Source organism: Rhinolophus sinicus, linkage group LG01, assembly GCF_036562045.2.
Source record: "Rhinolophus sinicus isolate RSC01 linkage group LG01, ASM3656204v1, whole genome shotgun sequence".
NCBI classification, from domain to species: Eukaryota; Metazoa; Chordata; class Mammalia; order Chiroptera; family Rhinolophidae; genus Rhinolophus; species Rhinolophus sinicus.
Genome location: NC_133751.1, coordinates 6051104 through 6077361, shown reverse-complemented (window position 1 = coordinate 6077361; position 26258 = coordinate 6051104). Strand labels below are relative to the sequence as shown.

Genomic DNA, 26258 nt, shown 5'->3' with positions numbered 1-26258 from the left:
TCTTTTAAGTGGTAATAAGAATAGCATATTAGAAATTAGGTCCCACTTCTCATGACTGAGTGGTAATACATCTGTCCAAAATAAACTTAGCTCCTTTGATTTTAATAAACAAATCCTAGAGATCAAATGTGATAGTTTGATGGCCGATGGGAAGACCTGAAGGAGAGTAGGAGAAACACCTGCCCATCCAACAGATCTATGAGCCTTCCTCTTGACCATGCTGTGATCTTCAAATAAAGTCCTTGGGTCTCTTAAAGCTGTTGTCGAGAAAGCTGCTAAAATTTGCCACCAAATGAATGTAGACAAATAAGACCCTGCAGTAATGTCCATGCTAATAGTGTGTGTGTGTGTGTGTGTGTGTGTGTGTGTGTGTGTGTGTGTTTGGGGGTGGAAAGAGTAAAGGAATGATGAACCAGTGTACATGTGGAAGTCATTTGCTTCTCCATTGGAAACCCCTAACCCTTCAAGTTACTACACATGTGACTAATCATACCATAAAGAGGAAAGCATTCTCGAGGCTAAAAGCCATATCTAAATGTCCGTGTACTCTTTGGGGACACTAGGAAACCACAGCATAAAAGTCACGGACCAAGAGATCTGCAAGGGTTAGTACAGGTTCCAGGAGTGTCTGCATCAGGACAGATAAAAGGAAATGTTTCTTACCCCAGAGGATCTCAACACTACGGAAACTCATTTTCCACAGAGATAGAACAATGGGTAAATGGAATCACTTCAAAGAAGCAACTTAGAAAATTTCACATGGATGATAAATGTCTTGAAACTGCTCACATGTTATGGGCCATGTTTTTGACATTCATTCATTCTTTAATGTGTGGATTGATTATTAATCCATTTTTCGATGTATTTATTCATGGACTCATTTATAGAGTAATGAGTATGAGTCATGAAAACTTTGCTTTTTGGAGCAAAACTGCATGGGCGGGCCCATGTTACTGTGGGCACACAGATGCACGTGGCCCAATCCCTGCCCTCAAAGAACTCACCATCTAGAAGGAGAGACAGTAAGAGAAAGTCATGATCCTGTGGTAAGTGTAGAGATATTACACTTCATAGTGGTAAAGGAGAGGTGGGGTCTTAACTGAACCTACAGTAGAAGGAGTTAGTCATGGGAAGAACCAGGGGGCAATGAGGGATCTGGTACTGGGATGGGCTTTCCAGGCAGGGGAGATGATGGGAGAAAAGGTGGGTAGATAGGTGTAGTCACATCCAGAGATTTGACCAAAGGTAGCCAGGGGCTAGAGCCTAGAAGACTTGGACATTGGGTAAACAGTTTACTACTTTGTTGTGTGAGAAATGAAGAACAATTTGAGGGAGGATACAGGGAACTGACATAGACAAGTTCTCATTTTTGAAAGGTTATATTTGCATGTAGAGAGATTGGCTTTAAAAGTAAGTCAGATTGGAGGAGGGTCAAGAGGAAGCCAGGGACGCAGCCAGCAGAGAACTTCTCCTAGACTGTTGGTCTGGAAGTAACAGAGAGAAATATGGGGTGGAGACACAGGTCTAGAAGGTTCAGGAGACACAGCTTCCTGAACAATAAAGGTGGCATCTAAGCCATGATATGAGGTACAAGAGTGTGTGTTCAGTGAGAAGAAAATATTTCGAGTGTGGAGCTTTGGGAACAATCCCATTTAGAAGACTGGCAGAAGAGCAGGAGACCAAAATGGAGTTGAGAAGGAGCCAGAAAAATTGAGCGACATGGGGAAAGACTGCAGCAACAGTCTGAAATGTTAGGAAAGTGTCAGAATGAAACGTGCACACCCCGTGAGCTGTTATTGACTCTGATGGAGTGGAGTGGTGTGCAGAGGACTTTTCCCCGTGGGTTGAAGAGTCATCACACAGCCATCAAGGAGATGCAGGCAGAGTCATTTCTTTCCTCCGTAAATCTCTTCTTCACACCCATTAATTCTGTTCCCCAATCTTGGCTTTGTGGAACAAGGCATTCTCCTTAGTCAAACCCCGTGTCTCTCACCACAACCAAAGATAGGCATTTTGGCCTTCATCATTTCATATGTTTTATTATCAGTGATGAAGGGAAACAGGAGATGGTGCACAGAACAAACCAGAGGGCAGGTCTTTCAACCAGGGTCTCATTCCCAATTTCACTCCCTAAAAATCAGATCTCTTGGCTAAAATTAGGGACAAAAAGAAATCCAAGAGAGAACATTAGGAATTGGCCCACTAGGTTTAATTCAGGGGCCAACTCATTTCAAGTGGCCAATTTAATGACCCCTTGGAATTTCCTCTTCCATCCTCTCCACTGTCTTTGCTAAATATGAACTTGTGCTCTTTCTTAGGGGGTCAAGGTAGCTAGAGGCTGAGTCCTGTTGGGCTGTGTTATGTTTGGGTGGACTGTGGACCTAGCTACAGAGGAAGCATCTGTCGAATTCAATCATACGTCACTATTCATTGACACCAGTTACACCGTATAGAGGATGTAGACATTTGAAAACATACTTGCAATCACTACTGCATAGTACAAATGGACTCAGAAAGTAAGCTAAAGTATATGGTTCAAATTAGACCAAAGTAGTCTTTTGCCAGTTTTGGTAGGACACACAAACATGAATTTCTGGGTAGGCTTTGTGAATTAAGAGGATCATTTTATTCATCACTAATGTGTGTGTGTGTATTCACTCATAAATATTCATTGATCACTATGTGTGTGTATGTGTGACTTTCCTCCTCTTCCTGTGGACAAAGAGCGTTTGTAACCCACTGACTCCCAGCACCAGCGTTCCATGAGGGTGAGGGTGTATGGAGGCAGCTCTTACTAGTCAGAAACTCCTGTCTTCCACTTAACATCAACATCACAGAATCTTTGACGATCCGGAGTGGTCAAGACCTTGGCTTCCAGCTATGCTTCTCATAAAGGAAGTTTCCAGATATAAGCCAAACACTGGAAAAGAACTGCTGACTACAGGACTGCTTTGTACTACTATGTGGTGATTTATAAACAGTGATTTTTTTTTTTTTTTGTAACTGAGTCAACTAGTGACCTTGAGCTTTCTCCCATAGGTAAAACCATATGACCAGAAAGTGCCTCAGAGGCCGCTTTCTCAACAGAGTTCTGTGAGAAAAATCAACCTGAATGGCCCCCACAGCTTCTTTTTCTCGGAATGAGTGACCCTTCACTCCTAGGCTCTAGAGTGGTGCTACCTGTGGCCATCCACAGGACACATGAGAAAACAGTCACTGACACCGTCTTCTGTGTTCTGTGTTGTAGTCCAGAGGAGGGCCCCTGATTGCAGAAAGCACACTGCAGCGCACAGGGTAACATCCTCCTCCTTGAGGGATGAGTAGGAGTTTGCCAGGCACAGGGCACAGGAAGGAATTGGGCTGTAAAGGGACCTGCCTGAGCAAAGGTATTGGGCAGGAAAGCTGCTTTATCAGCATCCTTCCTGGGTGAAGTGCAAATTCTTCTAACTCAATCAATTAAATGAAGCCTTAAGTTGACATAAAATAATAACCCTGAACACTTACTGAACACTGGTTCTTGGATTTGTACCCGAAAGGTCGCTGAGAGTAACTTATTTCACACATTTTGGCCACAAGAGTGTGTGGACAGTTTCTCAGTTGAGCACAGTAAATACTTCTCATTTACAGTAAAATCTGGAATGTTTGGGAATGGTCTGTGCTAGGGAAATTGAATTTTCAGATTAACTACATAAAAATGGAAAATCTGATGAAAAATCATCCTAATTTTGTTTTCCTTTGAAGAGATAACTGCTGTTAACATTTTAGAGGCATTTCATTTCAACTTAACTCAAGAGAAAAATAGAATGATTATACTGTTTATTCCGGTTTATCGAATCCCTTTTTTAAATTTAATATGTTTAGGTTTTCCATGATTTTCAAAGACTACCTAATATTTCAGCTTATAAATATGTTATAAATTTAAAATCCTTTCTCTGTTATTCATGATCCAGGTTGATTTGAACGTTTAGTATTAAAATGAAAGTGAGAACAGGCTTATACATAACCTTGATGCACCTTTCTCCTTAACTCTTAGACATAAATTTACTGGGTCAAAGAGTACAAATAGCCTTAAATTTTGCATCTACATTGTCAAGTCGCCACCAGGAAGAGCTATGCCTTTCTCTATGAGGAGCCATGTCCAAAGCCATCGATGTTTGCGTGCGTGTCCATACGGAGTGCTAACATGGCTTTAAAATCTCTGCTCAGTGACAAGCTGTGTTTCTTGGACCCGTGGCTCCTTCTTGGTCTCATGTGCCAGTGCCCCCTACTCTCCCCAGCCGCGGGGCTGCCCAAGGCTCAGTCTGGGACTGCCTCTCCCACACCCCATGTCTGAGAGAATCTCATTTGCTTACATGTTTCCAATTCCATTTGTGGACTTAAACACGAAAGGCGTCCCTCCTGACCAGCCCTCTCTTGAACATCCGACCCCTCAGCAGAGACCCCAGGTCTCATCTCTGCGGGGTATCCCAGGCAGTCCCCTGTGCACTCCCCACCTCCCCAGGCTGGCTCCTCCCGCATTGACATTAAGTACCCAGTGAGTTCCAAACCGAGATAGCAAAACATTGCAACCACCTGGCTATGTGATAACAGATGAATGATTGTTACATTGCAGAGGAAGATCCAGTGTCCTTCGAATCAGTAAAATACCGCCCATCCCAGGCCCTCATTTTCATGCCAGGGTGCCAGGAATCATCTTTGAGACCTCCTCTGCCTCTCCACATCACCCCACCAGCCACCTGTTAGAGATGCCCACTGGCTCTCTGGAACAGGTAACTCAGAGCCCCTTGCTTCTCTCAGCCTACTGGCCCCGTCCTTTTCCAGGCATCAGTATTCTAGGCTTGGATTACTGAAAGCACCGGTCAACCAGACTTTCAGCACCTATGCTTGCCTCTGTCCAATCCTTTCTCCATGTTGTATTAAAAAGGATGACTTTAAAAAGCAAGTCTGATCCTATCTCCTCCGTGATGGAAGCCCTGAGATGCATCTTATTCTCATAAGATGAAGGCGACGGTCTCCAAGGAACCCACCTCACCCTATGGCATGGCTCTGCCCTAAACTCCTGCCTGACCCCTCTCCACCCTCTCCTGCTCAGTCCCCTGCCCCGCTTCCTGGAAGGTGTGAGCTCTTCGCCATCGCGGGTCTTTGCAAACACCATGTGTCCCTCTGCCCAGATCACTCATCTCTGTCCTAGCCCACTTTCTCATTCTTTATGTCCCCACCTTAATGCCACCCCTGCCCCGAGGAGGGCATGCTGGAACCCAGACTGGGATACGTTATACTCTCCATGTTCTATTCTCTCATCTATCCCTGATTTTCTTCCTCGTTCTCCCCACAAACGTCTTTAAATAACTCGGCTCATGGTTTACTTAGTGACCCCTACCCCCCACCCTGCAATGGCCACATCAGTCTTACTGCTGGAGCCCCAGCACCCCGCACATACCCGCACTCAGTAAACTCGGTGTATGAAGGAAGTAATACATGTTGTTGAAATACCTTCAAGTGTCTTTTCATCTTTTAAATCTCATTGAATTGTATATTTATGTGTTATTGTTGGGGGGAAGAAGGTTCTTACTGATTTTCAAGAACTTTCTATAATCGCATTATTACCCCTCTGCCGTTACCTATGGTAAATGTAGTTTCCTTTTGGTAAGTTGTATTTTATGTGTTTTGTTTATTGGAAACATATAAAGTAATAATAGCTGGCTCATGTAATAATGAGTGTGAGCAGGCAAAGTCTTGTGGTGCTTTATGTATTCGAAGCTCACACAACCCTCTCGATGTTCAGGATTTATTGTCATCGCTATTCTGCGGACGAGGAAACTGAGTCCCAGAGGGTTCAGTAAGATGTCCAACGTCACACAGCTACTATTACTAGAACCAGGACCCTGTACTCTTAACCTTTACACTACGCTGCCTCTGAAGAAGTGTTTAATCTTTTTTAAGTACAGAGGAGGTGACGTTCAACCTGAATTTTGAAAGACAAGTAGAAGTTAACCGAGAAGGGGAGAGAAGGAGAACCTTCAGGAAGGACTGGCAGCTCCCGGGCACTGAGCTGTTTGCGGAAAAGCACACACCCAGGCCATATCCTGAAGGGATAAAAGCTGCAGAGGGACTGAGAGTCAGGGCTTCAGAGTGTTTTGCTTTGCCAAGGTGTCCGGGACTCATCCTGTCAGCAGTGCAGGCCGCTGAGGGATTTATGAAGGGGAGTATTGTCTGAATGACTACTCTGTAGATGAGCATGCTTTCTTTTTTTTCCGGTCAGGGTATCATGAGACCATGGTTATATAAAGTTGCATGTCACTGAACCGTATATGAACAGTAAAAATCCAGCTTCACAATTCTGAGAAATGTGACATGTGAGGCTACGAAGACGGGGAATGACGTGTGTACCTGCGCTGTTATTTCTTCCTTTGTTACCATGTAAGAAGAAACTGTACCATTACTTCCATAATAGTGGGGGTTGGGATGTCTCCCCACTGGGATTGTTGTTCCAGTTACGTCAGCACCAGTGTGATGGTCACTGCTAGCATGCTTACTGTGGTAAAGCCCGACAGGACAGGGAATTTGTGATTCTAATTGCTAAGTGTCCCGACTATTCGTACTGAAGGCCTAATTGTTAAAAATGTCAGGCGAGCATCTATGGGGAAATTGATCAAGAAGGATTTGATAGGTTGCCCTGGTTTCTGTGACATTATCAGGATGGCTGCATGTAGGAACCTCATTCACAGCAGGGTTTAAACCCAGGTCCATGGGGGATGAAGAGATGAGGGGTAGAATTCAGGAGGACCCGGGATCTAGGATGAAGAGAAAAAGAGACACAGTCTTTCTCAATCACCTCTAAGGAAGTTTATACTGATTTTACAATGAATGTGCAACACACTGCAATCATTTTAGCCCAAATTGTGACTTGATCATAGTAGTAGAAAAATCACAATATTTCAACATAACACTGCAGCTGTTTCAATGGTCTTTAACATTTCTGTTCACCATACCTTCAAAATGTTAGTTTTTATTAATTAGGGTTTAAAAAAGAAGCATAATTTTGATTTTTAAAAGTATTTCAATGAGTGTATTATAATAGTATCGGTGTCTTTTGTAATCCTAGCTATTTTATTTGTATCTATTTAAACACATTTGTATCTATTTAAACACCTTACCAGTCCTCCAGAAAGGACCATAACACACAACTGGTTAAGAAATCCCAAGCTAAAAATATTAAAAAGAGACTAGCTTACTAGACTTGCGGATACCTCTGGTGTGCAATGCGCGAGAATGTGTTTCTCTCATCCACAGAAGCTGTATTTGTTTCCAAGGTTCCTAGTACTGAGAAAATCTGGGTTGTTGTTTCTCTAAGAATGATGTTTGTACGTTAAACCTGGTCTTTAAGTTTTTTGACCTTCTGAGCTACTCTTGAGCATAGATTTGCTCTTCTCTGGAGATGCCAGATTCAGCAAATAAAAACATAGGACTCCTTTGTGCTTTATCTGTATCGTACATATATATGATTTCAGACAAACGAGGAATGATTTTTAGTATACGTGTGTATCAAATACTTCACGGGCCATACTTACACTAAACAATTAGTTGTTTTCCATCTGAAATTTAGTTTTAACTGGGCATCTTGTATTTTACCTGGCAACCCTAAAAACACCAAAAAAAATGGGCCAATAGTCCTCCAGCTAATTAACTGCAGATGGTTAGACTATGTTTTCTTGCACTGTTTACTGATGGACATTAGATCTGTCGAAGGTCTCAGACTTTGAATGTGAAGGGATGTTGAAGTTTGAAATTGTCTTACTATCACAAGCGTGTATGTTTTCAACTTTGGGACAAGGAGGTGACTCAGAAACATCACCAGTCTTTAAAGTCAATTGACCACAATCCAAAAATTTTGGTACTAACTGTGTTCCCCTGAGAGGCTGTGATATCCAGTTACTATATCAGAAAAATGTGGTCAAAGTTTAGACTGACAGCGAAACTGAATTTCAAAACCTTTTGACGTTCGTCCCATTGTTAAATAACGTGGTTCCAAGGGAAGCAAAAGTCATAATTTCCTTTGTCTGGGATGAGATTCCAATCATGATAATAATGAGCATAGAAATCACCAAGGAGAAGACTTCCACCCTCATATTCAGGTGAATCACACCAAAGTCTATTAATCATCAATCGATAGAGACCAACAATTCCAAATTTATTGTAAACAGAAGAATAAGTAGTCAGCATGAAACCAGAAAAACAAGCCAGCCCAAAGTCGGTACGTATATTTATAATGTGATACTCTTTGTATATTTCTATGTCTTCATCATGGTAAAAAAATATATATTATAAATGCGAAACAAAGAAAGATGTGAGTGGTTAAAGGTGGTAGATTCAATGTCTTAGCAAAGGAGAGATTTATTTACGGGAAATTCCATTTGAGAAAAATTATATAATGATGCCTTGTAAAAACAAAGTGATCTAGTCTCAAGTAACTTTCAAGTCCAGAGATTCGAGTGAGAGAAAACGAACGTCCTTGCTTGCTTCTCGTTATTTTTTTCTCTTCCTCTTTTAATGCTCCATCTAAGACCAGTTTGAAGTTTCATTACATAGACTGCAGTAAATAAAACACTTGTTTCTCTACGAGTACTTTCTGCAAAAACAGATGGCTTCCATTCTGACATTTCAGGTTAAGGTCAGACGAGCCCAAACTCTCTGCATTTCCTTCTCTTTATCTAAATGGCAGTTTTGTGCCACCTTCTCTGTGCTACATTCGAACTAATCCAGACTTGATTCCTTGAGCTAGTTAACGAAATCTCTTCCCTGAAGAGAAACTTGGGGGCAGTGCCTGAGGGAGGATAATGCAACACAATTCGCCTTGTGCTTTTTTTTTTTTCCCCTCAGACATAAATTTTCCTGTTTTACCAGTCATCTTACAACAATGCATGTCCAAGCCATGCTGTGATTAGAGGGGAGAATATGCTTATTACCCAAGTTCTTCACATGTTGGAGCACGGAGAGACCAAGGGTGGTAAACCAAAGGAAATTTCCATTTGCTCTTTAGCTGAGGCACTTTCTTACTCTATAGGAAAGTTAGCTGTTATTAAGTAATAATGTTCAGCTGAAGTTGGTCACTCGTAACAACAGACAGATGTATAATGTTTTATTTGGGTTAGCCAAGTCTCTCGCAAATAAAGGGCCTGAAATTAAACTGTCTTTACAAAAATATTCAGCAAATGATACCTCTGACTTATTCCAGTGCTCAGATTCTTTGCCATGGAAAATGGAAAATGAGTCTCCTGTGGAACCCAGTATCTGTTTAAACTTGTCTTTGCTGAGTGGAGAAAGGTCAATGTTCTATGGAATGAAAAAAATTAAAAAAGAATCTGCATTGAAGAGTAAAGGGTATAACTACGCAGACCACATTGAGAGAAGGAAAAGGATTTTTTTTTAGTACTTATGGAATTCAAAACAATAATAATGGAATGGAAACATAGGGAAAAGGCTAAATATTTGACTGCAGAGGCAAATTGGATCATTAGATGCTCCCATGCAATGCAAAATGTGGCGTTTGTTTTTAAAGGAGTGTTTGTTTTCCGGGGTATAATAAGGCAGAGGCAAGACCTCGCCAGCTCACCAAGCCTTTACTGACAAACTAGCCACATGATCCTTTGGGAAGTCAGCTTCTTTTTAAGACACAGATTCTTGGGCAACACTGTAGAGATTCTGATTCAGTAGCAGAAGACTGGGACCCGAGAACTGGCATTTGTAATCAACGCCCAACGGATGGTGATGCTGCAGGTGGGGGTGGGTGGGTGGTGTCCTATTCTGTGCTGCCCTGTCTTCAGGATCCGGTGCGATGCACAGCTCATATCAAGGCATTTCGTAACCAAGGGAGAGATCTGGCCATAAAATGAACTCAAAAGCACCAAGTCTTGCTTCCAGCCCTAACCTTGCCATTGACTCAATGACCTTGAACAATCACTCTCTTTTTGATCCTCTTTTCCCCAGGTGTAAAGTACAGAGCTGAGACCAGATAGGTACTCCTTAAAGTGTTCCCCAATGTCAGATAAATGGCAGATATAGGTGAGCAGGTGTCTTTGCTGTAGGATTTCTCAGACCCTGTGATATACAAATGTGTGGTATGAATCTCCAGCGGGTGCAAACAGTGGAGTGTTCAGGGTTTGGTAGGTAATGCTTCCCAAAATCATCTGACCACAGATCACTTTATTTGGGAAACACCTGTACCACACAGTTGGGGGAAGGATGAACAAGAAGAATGCTAAGATCCATCCAGCTTCAGCTCTCTCGGCTCTAGACTCCAGGATCTGCCCTCTGGCCTCTGAGCTTCTCTAGGTTGGTACCCACCATCCTAACAGAAACTTCAGAGCAGTTTTCAACCGATTGCTTTCCTTTTCCCAGCAATGCTCATTTTTTTTCCCCAAAACAGTATGACTGAACTTTTGTCTGTGAAGATAGCACACTTCTTCTGGCTAACTGGAAACTCCACCCTGCAGCTGTCAGATTTATATATTCAACTCCATTGATTTTCTGTTCCTTCTCACACTGAAGGGCTCATTCCTGTGTTTGAACGTAATGAACCTGAACTGTTAGACAACCCAATTTATGTGCCTGTGAATTTCCTACATATTCTATAGAATTTATTAGGTGGTAAAGAGTGTAGATCATACACTCAAAATGTAGTGTCCAGACTAGCAGTGTCAGCGTCCCCTGGGAGCTTAGTAGAAATGCAGATTCTCAGGCTCCCCTGTAGACTTACGAATCAGAGACTCTCCAGCCATGTGCCTTTTAAGACTCCCAGGTAATTCGAATGATTCCTGAATGTAGGGAACTAGTGACAGAGGTAAGAAGCATGGACTCCGGACTCAAAAAGATAGTTTATCAACATGCCCCTCCATGTATTAACTTTATAAACTTGTGTGAATTATCTAGTCTCACTAAGCTTAGTTTCCTCATTCAGAAAATGAGGAAGGTAAAGAGAAAGGTTAAGTAGAATACTGTCTGTAATTGCTTTGATAAGTGTCCGGTCCCTTTTAAATACCCCCTTCTCAAATAAAAACTATCAACCATATAATGATAACGGCCCCCAGCACCATCCAGTGTGTCTGTCATCACAAATCCTGAGGCCACCACATCGTTAACCAAGGGTGTCTTGTTCCACATAATATTACGCTGATAGTATCTAAGGCCCTTATACCGCATCCTGAAAAGTTGTCAAGACAAATTTAAATACTGATTTAAAAGTATTTTAATGAGAAGAATTATTCAGGTTTTCTATTTCTTGTCTATGTTGCCTTTTGGAATCTTGCTAATTTGGATTTTATTTATTATTTATTTATTTATGTATTTATTCATTGATTTCAGTTACAGTTGACGTTTGATATTATTTTACATTAGTTTCAGGTGTACCGCATCGTGGTTAGACATTTATATAATTTATGCAGTGATCCCCCCAATTAGCCTAGTACCCACCTGGCACTATACATACCGTGTTTCCCCGAAAATAAGACCTAACTGGAAAATAAGCCCTAGCATGATTTTTCAGGATGGCATCCCCTGAACATAAGCCCTAATGCATCTTTTGGAGTAAAAATTAATGCAAGACCTGATCTTATTTTTGGGAAACACGGTAGTTGCAACATTATTAGCTATATTCCCTATGCTGTGCTTTATATTCCAGTGACTTATAACTACCAATTTGTATTTATTAACTCCTTTATCTTTTTCACCCAGCTCACCAACCCCTCTCTCCTCTGGCAACCATCAGTTTGTTCTCTGTATCTATAAGTCTGTTTCTGTTTTGTTTATTTATTTTGTTCTTTAGATTCCACATATCAGTGAGCTCATATGGTATTTGTCTTTTTCAGTTTGACTTATTTCACTTAGCAAAATACCCTCTAGGTCCATCTAAATTATCACAAATGGTTAAGATATCATTATTTTTTATGGCTGAGTAATATTCCATTACATTGATGGATTTCTTTTTCTAGTCCGAGAGTACATTCCGAGTTTACATTAGGGATGTTTGAAGACTTTACATGTTTCCTTTAAATACAGTAGCTTTGGGGTGAGGCATCTAATCCTAAGATACAAAAACATGTAGAAGGTGTGTGTCTGTGGTCAGGCTTTTACATGGGTTTGCCTCACTAACAAACAATTCCAAAAATTCAATGGCTTATGGCAAAAAGAGTTTTTTCTGACCTGTGTTACATGTCACAAGTCAGCTTTGGTTACACTGGAGCTTGGCTCCAAGTCTCTCCATCTTCCCACTCCCCAGAAGAAGGAACGGTCCAATGGGAGCCTCACCCAAGACCAAGCCACTGGTCTATGCCTCTGTTCAGGTGTGGAATGAGTCATTGAGGCTCACGTTCCATTGGCCAAAACAGTCACATGACCACCTCTTACACAAAAGAGTGAAAACAATCCCTTCCACCACACACACACACACACACACACACACACACACACACACACACACAGGGACAACCCCAGGGAGGGACTTTTTATGGATGGACCCATCCGGGAGTGGCAGCCAATAACTGGAAGCAACAATCAGCCACAACAACAAAAACTACCACAGCTCTACCAATTAGGTTCCCAGTTCACATCTTCAAAACACTGGTCTTTAAGACACAGGAACCTACATGGCGAACTTGCCCTAATCTCAGCTGGTGCTTCTCCTCAGATCCTTACGATTCTTCTAGAGAAGAAGGACCAGTTCCACAGGCTCCCAGGAGCTGCCATTCCTTCCAGCCAGCCTTAGTTGTGCATGACCTGAGGGAAAAAGTGGGTGTGCGGTAATTTTCCCAGCAGATAAGAACCAAAGGGCCATGCTTTGAAATCTGCTCAGAGTCAACTGTAGCCACCTCATTCTTTTTCAATGAACATGCTCATTTCTGAGGCCACCTGGGCCAAACCATCCGTGTCCTCAGTTGACATGGATGAAGTCAAGAAGTGGCTTAAGGACAGCCAGACCAGCCACTGAAGCAAGTTCTAGACGGCTTTGAAGAGCAGGGAGGAACATGGCAGGAGGCCAAAACCAAAGGTCTCAGTGCATGAGCTTGTGTGGCCACAGTCACAGGATCCAAAGAAAGGATAGCTAAGCCTCACTGATTTTATTTTCAATGATTTTTAAAACCTTTTGAGTTCAGTGAACCCCAAGTACATTCTCGTCAAGCATTTCTTTCTCTACTTAATATTTAAACCTGTGTATCCTGAAAGTGAAATTTAATCCAGGTATTTTGGATTTACAGCAAAGAAAGAGATCATCAAAAAAGTGTTTTGTCAGAAACATTTGACGTCCAGGAAAATTTCTAAGCAATTTTTTTTTTTTTTTACAAACAGGAAGTTGTTTCGCTAGAGCTTTAAAGTCAGATCCCCTCAAGTTTGACTTTTAGTTTGGAAACCCAAAGTTATGGTTTGATGTGGATTTCATTCCTCCATCCCTCACCACCTCGTCTGTAGGTGCATGGAAGGAGGCCTGATTGAGAAACTCCAGGTTTGGGGAAATCGCTGTCTCCCTCACTTTTTTATTAGTTATTTTCCTGCAGGTACAAATACTTTGTTAGCCCACCATGGAACACAGAATGAAGTTTTTCCCAGAACAGGCAAATTGAAAACTTCCAAAATTTGACTCAACAGAGAAAAAAAGAATTCTTTAGTGCTTTAAAAAATGAACACATTGTCCCATTGAGTAGGTGGCAGTCATCTGTAAGGATGGTGTCGATTGGACATTCTGAAAACTAATAAACAGAAGTTTTCAATGCTTGTGTGCAATTTTAGAATGCTAAGAAAAAATGAGGGGATAAGAGTCTTCATCAAGGGGGGAAAAGCTACTGATACCACTCAACCTGTATGTCATAGCATGGTGGTTCTCAATGTGTGTTCCTGGAGCAGCAGCGGCACCTGGGAATTTGCCAGACACGCAAATTCTTGGGCTCCAGCCCAAACCCTACTGAATCAGAAACTCTCCAAGCCTTCCGGGGGTTCTGATGCAGCTAAAGCCTGAGCACCTTTGTCAGGGGGGTGGAGAGCGTGGACATTGGAGCTTCACAGGGGCACTGCTGTCACATGCCAGCTGTTGGGAGTTTGGGTGAGTCACACTCTCGGTGCCTCAGTTCCCTCCTCCTGGGGCTTACTCACAGGATTGGTGTGAGGGTTAATTAATTTGACACATGGAAAGCACTTAGAACAGTTGCTGGCACATGGCACTGCACACACCAGTAATCATAATAAAGTTTCAGATCAATAATAACAATCGATCTGTTATTGATCTGGAACTTTATTATTATTAATTATTGTTATTGATCTGGAATTTTATTATGATTACGTATGTGAATCTTTATTTTATTATTTTGTTATTGCTATTATTATTATCTGTCTGCATCTTTCCCCCTTTGGACCACTGCTGGCTCTATTCTGACTTTATTCATGCTTGTTATTTGCATATATATTTCTTCTAATTGGTCAGTGGCTTTCTTGACCATTTACACGTTGATTTTCCCCTGGCAAGACAGTGTGTTCCGGCTCACTATGCTTGATTTCTACGATCATCCATTCTTTGAAAACAGCCCTTTTCTTTGATAGAATTTGTTTCCTCCCTGAGGATGGTGATGGGAACTCGCTTTCCATTTTTTCCATTCCCATTGTTTTGTCCCCAACATTGGATAGGTAGTTCTTCATATAGCTAAATACATTTTCCAATGTGCCTGCTGTTTATTTCTGTTTCAGAAAATGTGTTTTTCTTTTCTTTCTCTTCAGAAAACAAATGCTACACCTCATAATTACTAAATGTCTTCATGCCATGTATATTTTGTTAGCTTGAGGTAAGAGAGCGTAATATTGACCTCTCCACTCAATAATTTCAAGCACTGCACTTCAATAAAGATATCGCAATTCTAAATATTACAATCCCAACCCACATGTTGGAACAATATAATGAAAACTGGAGAAATAAATAGAATTTCCCAGAGACGAAGGAAACTTACTAATGGTTTGTATGGAATATTGCTTCTTTGTGGGGTCAGGAGAGGGGAAATTAGAAGGGAATATCTTTTCTCCTTTTTCTATCCTTAGCTTTTGGGAGACTGTTATTGTTCCTTAACAATTTAGAAGTGAAGCCAGGTAGATTGCAGAATCACTAAGGAAAAAATAAAATCTAAGGCAGTAAGATAAAATTATATGAAATAAGAGTGTGTATTAACAATGAAATAAATATCATCAAAGAATAAAATACTATAAATTATGAGCACATAACAAAGGGAAAATGATAAAGGAAGCATACCCGTGAGATTGATGCTAAATCCTAACAGAATGATGATAAAGAGGTTGTTTGCCAAACGTACTAACACAGGGGGAGAATTGAGTGTGTAAAAGTCTTTACAGGGTGATAAGTGGGACTACTTAAATGATAAAAGAGTAATTATTGTAATGATTTACAATAATTGGTGGATCAGAAAAGAACTATGAAGTGTATGTATGCTTCTTTGTGTAAGACAGATAACAAAGAGTGTGTGTGTGTGTGTGTGTGTGTGTGTGTGTGTGTAGCTTACAAAGAAGTATTTCAGAAAAGTAGGATGCAAAAGAACCTCTTGAATTTAGAACAGATTACATTAAACTTTGGAGGTTTAAGTTTGAAGAACTCTGGCTACCTTCTAAAGTCTTTTGTCCTCGTTTTTTTTTTTTTTTTTTTTTTTTTTTTTTTTTTGTGTGCCATGAACCATCTGTTTGATGAAGGCAAGTCACTCCAACCTCCCAGGTCTCAGTCTCCTCGTTTGAAAAAATGTGTCAAATGCGCTGGTTTTGACAATCTTTTCAACTCTAATGTTCTATGACTCAACAATAATAATGCGTTTCCACAGGCGGTAAAAATATTCTCGACTCTTCCCTTCCAACTCTCACTGTTTACTTCCTCTGTACTTCCCCTTCCTGCCTCCCTGTTTGCCGCTCAGTTGATAGTGAGCCTCAATGGGGGTGAGTTAACCCTCTTTCCAGGGTGTTTTACTATGGAGCTTCCTCCAGAGGGTGGGGATTCTATAGTGAGGGCTGTGATTGGGGCTTTAGTTTAATTCTTAAAACACTCCTTGAGCCTCTATTCTGGCATCATGCCAGATGACCAGGGCTTAGAAGGTGAGTGCTAGTGCCCTAGCCCTTGGGGAATTGTTAAAAGGCAGTTTCGCTGGGTCAATTTCTTTGTAAACACCTGTGGACAACATGTGTTCCTTTTTCTTTCAGGCAGGAGCAGAATCCCATGGTAGCCAGGTGGGTGACGGGGAACGACGACTTTGCACCTGCTTTGAAGAAGACGGTTTCTGACCAGCTGCATAAGTGACCAGGTAGTAAACGGAGCTAAAGTCATAGGGTGTTGAGAGGGAGGGAGAAGGTTTTTACCCTGGGACTGCTATCACCCAGCTGCTTGTTTCCACAGGGAGGTGCTAAACCTAAGAGCTGCCCAGAGGCTGTATGTCTTATTTCTCCATTTATGACCACTACCTTCTGAAAGGAGGTGTTACTGGGGGCATTAACTAGATGTGCAGAAATACAGTAAAGGAGCTTTCAGCAGAAAGAGGAAAGATCCAGCTCATCCCAAGCCTGGCCTGTTTCCCCCTCGAGAGAGATTAAAACAGAAGCTTCATGGCACTGCCTTCCCATAAATAGGGCCAAGTTTTCCAGAATCTGGCGGATGGCTGAGCTTGCAGCTTTGCTCATGCCCACAGGACATTTGTGTATCACTCACGCTCAAAAACCTAAGCCTCTGTCTTTATTGCATTGGATTGAATGGCATGCACTTTCCTTTAGCAGTTTCTTAAAAAACAAAACAAAACAAAAAAACGTGCATGCAGTTACTTGTCTTTTGTCCTTAGCAGTGCGCGTGTTCTGAGCTTGACTATGCATTTGGGCATGCCAGCGTGGCATTTTGTTTCCAAACTTTCCTCGTGCTCACTTCCCTCTTGGTCCCAGAGAAGTGCTGCTGAGGGTCTGAGGAAACCATGCTCACCAGTTTATACCCTGTACTTTTCTTCAAATTGAACAGGCTTCAATGAGTAAAATAAATTCTGAATAACTTATGGCCCCTCTTTGTGATGAAAAAGTGACTTTCTGAGGGAAAAAACCCAAATCATTTCAAGGGACATTCAGTAAATGACACACTTCTGATAATGTAACAGGAAAATTAAAGAACCCAATACATCCACTGCACCCTCAAGTATTAGCCCATGATGGCTATAGCTTTGCTTTCCTTCAAGGCATTCGCCCAGAGGATTCTTTTCTTTTCTTTTTGTTTTTTTAAGGAGGGCACAGCTCACAGTGGCCCATCCCAGGATCGAACCAGCAACCTTGGTGCTACCAGCACCACACTTTAACCAACTGAGCTAACAGGCCAGCCCAGAGGATTATTTTCAATACTTCTATGACATAATGCTGTACTAACAGCAAAGATTATTTATTGCATGAATCACAGGCCACTGCATACCAGTTCCTTATTAATGGGGGGAATTTTCTAATTCTTAAAATACCAGTGAAGTGGGAAAAAACTTGCCAACAAGGTAAGTTCCCCGTAATCACTCATATTATCTTTTTCAAGGAATGTAGGGTAAATTATCTCAGTCACTGGGCAGGTACTATAAGATGCTGTGTGGCCTCACACCCAGCTTGTTTCTGTCTGTCAACGTGGGGCTCAGTGTGGTGTGGGAGCCTGGTACTCCTTCTAGGTAGGTCTGTTCTGTTACACTGTTGGGTGCTTGTACTTATTTGCTTGTTCATTGACTCTTTAAAATAGATTCCTATGGTGGTTCTACTTAATTCTAAAGAAGTAAGGCAGAATTTTTGTGCCATACCTAAATGTCACACCCAAAATGGTGTATTGATAGCACTTCTAAGGTAACTAGCATATCGATTAAGTCATTAATCAAGCATAATTATTCACTATGTGTTTGCTTTGGGTTTTTAATAACTTAAATACTCTTTTCCAATATAATGGAAATCTGAGAGAGGTCATGAATTCTAAATTATAAAGACTGTCATGCAAAAGTGTAAATTTTTAAAATTTTTATTTAAACTACCCAAATTTTAAAAATTTGTATTAGTGTTTTCCATTGCTATATCAAGAACTATCTTATGGATGGTAAATTTTAGTTATGTCAGTATTAACCCTAGGCTCAGTCAACTTATTTTTAAATATTGGAAATCCATGGTAGCTGAATATACACAAATATTCATTATACTCTGAGAATATGATCAAAAGAGAAGATTAGCATCGTTTTTGACTGTGAGGCTCTGTTGGCACTTTGGAGCCATTATCTCATTTAACAATCACAAAAATCCTGAGGCGCAGACTTTATTCCTATTTTACAGATTGGGAAGCTGAGCTCCAGAGAGGTTAAATAGCTCATTCTGGGTCACACAGCAAATAAATTGGAGAGTCAGCATTTAATCAAGCTTTGCTTGTCTCCGGCTCTATGTTCCTCCCATCACCCTACTTTCTTCCTCAAGTACAAGTCGATTAGTCTGGCCTGCAGAAGTATCTTGTATACGTCCGAAGACATTCATACTTGTTTCACATGATTATCCTATTTCTATTTTCTGGATGTTCTACCACCTATGACAACATAAGATGTCTCTCTTTGTCCTTTCCTTAGGCGGTCCCAAAAGCCTGACAATGGACCCCCTTCACATTAGCATGGCCAGTACTCCGCTGGTGAAGCACACTGCTGGAGCTGGACTCAAGTCCAACAGACCCCGGGTCATGTCCAAAAGTGGACACAGCAATGTGAGGATTGACAAAGTGGATGGCATCTACTTACTCTACCTTCAAGACTTGTGGACGACCGTTATCGACATGAAGTGGCGGTATAAGCTCACCCTGTTTGCTGCTACGTTCGTGATGACCTGGTTTCTTTTTGGAGTGATTTACTACGCCATCGCGTTCATTCACGGGGACTTAGAACTGAGTGAGCCTATTTCAAATCACACCCCCTGCATCATGAAAGTGGACTCTCTCACGGGAGCATTTCTCTTCTCCCTGGAATCCCAGACCACTATTGGCTATGGCGTCCGGTCCATCACGGAGGAATGCCCTCATGCCATTTTCCTGTTGGTTGCCCAGCTGGTCATCACGACCTTGATTGAGATCTTCATCACGGGCACCTTTCTGGCCAAAATTGCCAGACCCAAAAAGCGGGCAGAGACCATCAAGTTCAGCCACTGTGCTGTCATCACCAAGCAGAATGGAAAGCTGTGCTTGGTGATCCAGGTGGCCAATATGAGGAAGAGTCTCCTGATTCAGTGCCAGCTTTCTGGAAAGCTCCTCCAGACCCACGTCACCAAGGAGGGGGAGCAGATCCTCCTCAACCAAGCCACCGTCAAATTCCATGTGGACTCCTCTTCAGAGAGTCCCTTCCTCATTTTGCCCATGACATTCTACCACGTGCTGGATGAGACGAGCCCCCTGAGAGATCTCACTCCCCAAAATCTGAAGGAGAAAGACTTTGAACTTGTGGTCCTCCTCAATGCCACTGTGGAATCCACCAGCGCTGTCTGCCAGAGCCGCACGTCCTACATCCCCGAGGAGATCTACTGGGGTTTTGAGTTTGTGCCTGTGGTTTCTCTCTCAAAAAATGGAAAGTATGTGGCTGATTTCAGTCAGTTCGAACAGATCCGGAAGAGCCCGGATAACACGTTTTACTGCGCGGATTCTGAGAAGCAGAAACTTGAGGAGAAGTACAGGCAGGAGGATCAGAGGGAAAGAGAGCTAAGGACTCTTCTGTTACAACAGAGCAACGTCTGATGGCAGTGGTGTCGCCTTGATTTAACTAACTCCACGTGCTGTTTCCACATCTGCACTCCCTTCAAACGTGAAGGTCGCTGCGAAAACAAAAATGTGTGGAATCACTGAAAAACAGCATAGGCGTGCAAAACCCGTATTTTCTTTTGATGATTTGGTGGCTAAACAAGAATCTCCACGTTTGAGAGGGTTCCTTTGGTAAACGCTTTGAAGTGAACTCTCAAAATTCAAATTTTCTAAAATGGGGCTACATTTCAAAGAACTTGGTGTAGAGCAATTGCAAAAACATCCTGCTGAATGGACACATACTTCGCAATTCTGATATTGAAAGGCAGGGTATTTCTATACAAGGATGTCAGCTATATTATAAGGTATTTATTCAGTTCAAGTATCAAAGACATAATGGCCATAACGGCCGAGACTTGAAATGTGGTTCAGTATTCACTTATACCATTGCTTTAACACAATTTTTTTCAAATAGAGAACATGTTATATATAACGAGTCTATCTGGTGATACTGAAAAAGAAGAACGGGGACTCTGTACTCACAAAATATAATAATTCCATTTTTACCTCTTTTCAGTGGATTTAATTATGTAGAGTGAAATCGACCACATCAGGAATTAACAGTTGTGAAAATATATACAAATGGAGATGATGCTATTACATTTTGTTGGACTGTACGAGCCCCTTTTAATTCAAAATGTGGCTCACAGAACAGCTGCCTCAGCCCCATTCAGGAGCTTATTAGCAATGTAAACTCTTAGGCCCCACCCAGACTTAGAGAATCGGAGTCTATATCTTAACAAGAACCCCAAGTGTTTCATGTACAAACGAAAGCCTGAAAAGCTCCTCTCTGGGCAGTGTTTTCCAAGTAACTTTCTGAATCCATGGGACTCTGTGGGGTCCATGTCCACATGACCTCCAGATCTGTCCTTTCTTCGGTTTGTTATTATGGGCCAATATTCCTTTCAGTCATTTCATTCCTTATTAAAATACCTTAGCCACAAAGGAACTGCCACTGACATTCCAAAGGCAAATAAAGCTTTGGAGAGTAATTGTTGTCTCATCCATGATAAGTACATCCTTGTTGATTATGGTTAGTACAGAAGAAAATTTAAGCTGCGTAATAATCAGAAATATGCTCAGATGTTGCAATCTAGATGGTTGATGCGAACACGAGGAACAAGAGTTGCTGAGGATAAGTAATTCATACACAGATGACTCCTTGAAGCGTGAACAAAATTTGATAATCTGATAACGTGTAAAGAATGCACTCAGTATGTAACTAAATCTTGTGCAACTCTGTGTTACAGAGGTAACATTTTGCCTTTGGCAGAATTTAGGCACCCTGCATTTCTTTACAACAGAGAGTGAATGGGCTAGGATTGGCTAAATATGCAAAAGGTGAATTCCCATTTCATTCCAACCAGGATGGACTTGCAAATTGAGTTGAAGAATGTGACTATAATTGTGTAGTCGCTGCATGGATGTACATGAGCCCACATATGTGTCCACAGAGGCACACATGCCCTGGCTATTCAAGCATAACTGTGGAAATTACCAATGAAAGACATTTGCAATTAAGAGAGCAAATCCTCCACAAAAGAATGCTCACTTCTATTTTGTTCTATAGGATTGGGAACATGGGACTCAGAAAAAATAGTGAAAGTAATTTGGAATCAAATGATTGCTGAAATGATGATATGGATGACAGCAAATCTGGTCATCTCTTGATGTTCCCACATTTTCAAGTGTCATTCCATTAAATAGAAAATGTGACTAAAACCTCTGATCTGGAACTAAACATCTAATGCATGGGTGAGAATAATGGGGGTAAAGTCATAACGATTTAAAGAGAAGCCTCAATGCACAAGAGGATTTTGTCCTTAATTATTCAGGAAGTTTTTTTTTTTCTCTGTTGATAATTTCATGGCAGGTTGTTTTAGAGTTTCATATTCTTAAAAATTACATTAGTGTAGTTAGATATTAGCCCTTTTAGTTATCATATGTGTTTTTAATTGTATATTGTGTTATAATCGACAGGAAAATAATGCCACAGGCATGTTTACAGTTTTTCTGTTGCACTATTAAATTCTTTTCACAGTATTTACATCAATGTTAATATGAGTGTGATCAAGATTAGGAATCTTGGATATTTACATTGCATATGGTACAATGATGTAGCATGAGATTGAAAAATCTTTTTTTTTATGTTCACTTAGCATATCTACTTCAGCCAAATTTGGAAGACTTGACCACCTGTACTTTTTGCACTACGTACAAAATCAATAGGCAGTGTCTTAAAAGCCAATATTTGTATAAATCAATAAATCATATTGTAACATGATATTCAATAAATAGCTTTAAAGTTGTAGCTGGTTTGAAACTTATCAATTTCCAGGCACACTTACTTAATATTTACACAAAATACTCTTGTATTAACATACTAACTGAGAATTCAGGTGGCAAACTGACTCTATCTGGACAGCCTTCTGACTGGAACAGATTCATGTGTGACAGCCAACTAAGAAGTCAAGCTAATGGAGTATTTTTGACCGAAACAGGCTTTTGCATTTTGAAACATTTGCTATGCACCAGACCTTCTCAGTGAGACCTCTCAGCCATGCTGGATTCCACTTGATAAACCACAAAGTAAATCGCAGCAAATCAGTGTGATCCACAAGCCATGCCTTATTTCATTAACAAAAAATATTGTACTTAGATGGCATCTAATAGCCAATGGCCCCAGAAGCATTGCAAGGATTGACTCATTGGTTTTCACAGTGAGCCACATCTGGGGTGGGAGTGGAGTCATACGTTGGTTCCCTTCCCCAATCATGGGGACATTACAGCACAGAGTGGAGATTCCAGAAATCGAAAATAACTGGTTAAAAGTGAAAAATACCATGAATGAGTAGAGCAGATAGTTAGATGAATTCAAACAGTGATTTTATTTGATTTTTCTCTGAATTCAATTTTCAGTTTTAAAATTGACTATGATTTTGATAACACCAAAAATGCACATTAAGGTATATAAAAATGTGACACTTGTATTCCAGTATGACTCTTTCTCCCTTGAATCCTCATATATCATCTGGAAAAAAAGAAAGTAGAAAAAAAAAGCAAAGAAGGAACAAGACACTTGCATTGAGAGCTGAGTAAAGGATCCCCCTCCCCTCGGGCTTGCTCCTGTACTTTGTACTGTGGTCAAAGAGTCAGACATTTGACCATGTGGTGTAAGGAAGACTTCCAGTCTCTCAAGCTTGGCTTTCATTCTTGCTAGACTTTCCCTTACCTGTTAAGCATTTGAAATAACTGGTTTTGAATGCAAGTTATTTTATCGTAGCTTTCTGGGATGGGATTTTTTTTAATGAAAGGTATTAGCATTTCAAGTCTTGATTTCCAAGTTCTGCAGTGTGCACTCGAATTCCAGCATTTGACTTTGGAGAAGTCCAAGAGCACTTAATTTTCTTCCCCTGGGAAGACTTGCACTCGAAGGCCAAAGCTTAACATTTCATTTCTAATGAATTAACTATGTACACTGTACCCTTTGTGAATTTCAGTTTATCTTTAATCATAATGACTGCCCAACCAATCCTTGGGCCTGTGGACAGTAATGAGTGGTTTCTGCTCTCAGAGTAAAGTGCCTTCGGAGCAGAGTCAAGAGCCTACAGAGTTAGAATTTGCAATGAAATGGTAGGATTAGAACTTAATTGGGATTTTAAAGAATAAAGGAGTTATTTCACTTCTTGAGGCATTAGTATTTGTTAGTAAACTTCATTTTGATGGTTGCATTGTTTTGATTTTTTTGGAAGAGAATCTAAAGCAAAATCTTTGTTTTCAGGGTAAGGACGGCAGTGAGAAAAGTGTAAAACATAAAAGCTAATAATTAATCAACTAGACTTTCACATAAAGGGACTCCTCCCAGTGGAAAATAACTTCTTTGTGGGGGAAAAATTGGCCACTTAGTCTTACATTACAACAGATTGTGTCATTATAGTCTTCTGGCTTCCCAGGAGAACCAATTTTCCTAGCCTTTAAGAAACACTGATGGATTAAGTCCAACTTTTCCCCAAAGTTTTTCCACTAAAGCCTTGATAAAAAGGAAACGTGAGGCAGAAATAGAGCTTCAGCCATTTCGTTTCATCCTCATCCTCTGTCAGTTCTCCTGTGGCCCTCAGTTTGCTTTGAACTTGATATGCGCTTGGTTGACTGTGCTTCATCTTTGCAATCTATACCATCAAGTCAGATAATCCTGTGGGTTAAAAATAATCCAAATGAGTAACTCGTGGACATTCAGGAACCCAACACCTAGAGACCGGAGTTTTTAATTCTTCAATTGATCGGTTGCTGGTATAAAAAAATAGAAGATGAAGAAAAAGCTGTTGATTAGCGTTGACGGTTAATTCCTAAAAAAAATTCCAAGAATTGATTGCAGAAGTAAAAGGACATCATTGATACACCAGAATAAAAGCCAAAGATGTCCTATATGTACGTAAAGGCCATATAACTCTGGACATAATCCCAGAGTTGGGGATGCCAGACACACTGTGTATGCAGGACATGTCCTATGTTTAGTGATTTTTGTCCTGCATTTGGTCTGGACTTTATTAAGATGCCCTAAATATCCTGTATTAGTTCTTATCAATAAATTACAAAATTGCATAGGCAAGTAGAATTTTTAAAATTCAAATTTAACTGAATGTCTGGGATATTTATTCACTAACTCTGCCAACCTTACAGAGAGTATTCACATAAGCTCATACTGCGCCCCTCTCTAGAAGAGCAATACATAAACACCCCTTCATTTGGAAGCTATGCTTTTCACGCAACTGGTAGTAGAGAAAGGCAGTATTCCAGGAAGATATTTTCCTGGCTTGCCCAATTAGTAAAAGTAAATTTCAGCCACACACAGGAGGCCTTTGATACATTCTGTGCAATGTGAAGTAACGTGCCTTTTGAGCCTGTCCATCAAGGAAAGGCCTAGAATGATGGGCTCAAAGGCCCCCTCCACATGGGGTACAGGAGCTCTGATTCCCACCCCCTGTTGGAGAACCAGGCCAAGGGGTGTATATTCCTGGCCAGCACTGGATGGGCAAAGCCATGAAGGAGTGACACCATGAAGGAGTCAACCTAAAAGTCTATCACAAGTGTTGTCTTTAGCAACTCCTACTGCATGATGTAGTACTTGACTTTGACCTGATCTTTATTCAAGGCCAAATCTTATCTGGTATCCAAACCTTCCCACTCCCTTAAGATATCCAATTTCACCCCTCAAAAATATTCAAGTTAAAGGTAGAACGCACTCAAAATTAGAATCCAAAGGAGCTATCACAATTGATTATAGAGTACTTACTTCCTGAAAAAGGAGGAAAAATTGTAAGTTGTTAATTCTGAGCTAAGAAATGTGAACTCTTAGCTTATTATTATTATTATTGTTACTATTGCAAATGTCCTTATATTACAGAAAAAGTAAAGAGTTTCTAAGAATGTGATTGGAGGGGAGTTCAAAGGAATGATTTTTTTCCATTCAGTACGATTTAACTGTAACTTTTCATCTGCAATCAAATGTTAAGATGAAGGATGTTGTATTAAAACCAATCATTGCAGGAAGTATGACTGTATCAGGGAATTTTTACAAAAACAAACTTCCATATCACAAGAGGAAGCTGTGTTTGTGTGCTGACAGAGTATTAAATAGCAGTCAGGAGAGGAAGGCAGGATAACAGCCAACTTGGATCTATTTTTGAAGAATTATTTCTGTAGGGTGTCATGGAATTGTAAGTTACAAAAAAGAATGCTTTGGTAAACAGACATCTCAAGTCCAAAAGGCCCCAGTCCAAAATACCACTTAATGAAATTCACGGGAATGTTATGGAGCTCATAATCCCAAATCACATGCAGATTTTACAAGCAGTCTCACTACTTGTAAATCCTGGCAGTTGTGCCCTCACCAGTCTTGATCACGCCTCACTCAGTCTCTTGCCATATATAGCTCTACCTCTGATTCCTATACTGTGTCACAAGATAAACGTCCTTGCTTTCCTCTGATTTCTAAACTAATCTTGTACTTGGATTTGCCCTAGCATAATAGTGACTCACGTTGGTCAAGGTTGAGCTACTAGTTGGTACGTGTTGGAAGTCTCAGACTAACTGATATGTGTATACTCTGTCACCACTGAGCCCAATCATACCATATCAGCTTTAAATATGTACTTTCATGCTCTACAAATTCATAGCTCTATTTGTCAAACCATTTCTTGTTTTCGTATGTTATCTCCATCACTTTTCTTTTTCTATATATGGAATCACTCTAATCTATGAAACAATAGCAAACACAATAAAGTTCATTTTACAGTCTTGATCATTTTTTTTTTATTTCATTGCAAAAGTAATGGTGTTGGAGTGCCCTAGACAGACAGATCTACTATTTCCTTAGAAAACTCAGGGATAAACTCATTCAAAATAGCTGTTTCCA

At 40.7% G+C, this 26258-nt stretch overlaps 1 protein-coding gene across 1 annotated transcript in view; it reads left to right on the top strand.

Moving 5' to 3' along the window:
* KCNJ15 (potassium inwardly rectifying channel subfamily J member 15) overlaps positions 1-22154 on the top strand; it is a 42073-nt gene extending 19919 nt beyond the window's left edge. Inside the window, exons 2-3 of the mRNA XM_019730322.2 lie at positions 16231-16331; positions 18633-22154. Of these exons, the coding sequence (XP_019585881.2) occupies positions 18653-19780 (1128 nt within the window). The 5' untranslated portion in view covers positions 16231-16331; positions 18633-18652 and the 3' untranslated portion in view covers positions 19781-22154. The remainder of the gene's footprint in view (positions 1-16230; positions 16332-18632) is intronic.
* The last annotated feature ends 4104 nt before the right edge of the window (positions 22155-26258 follow it).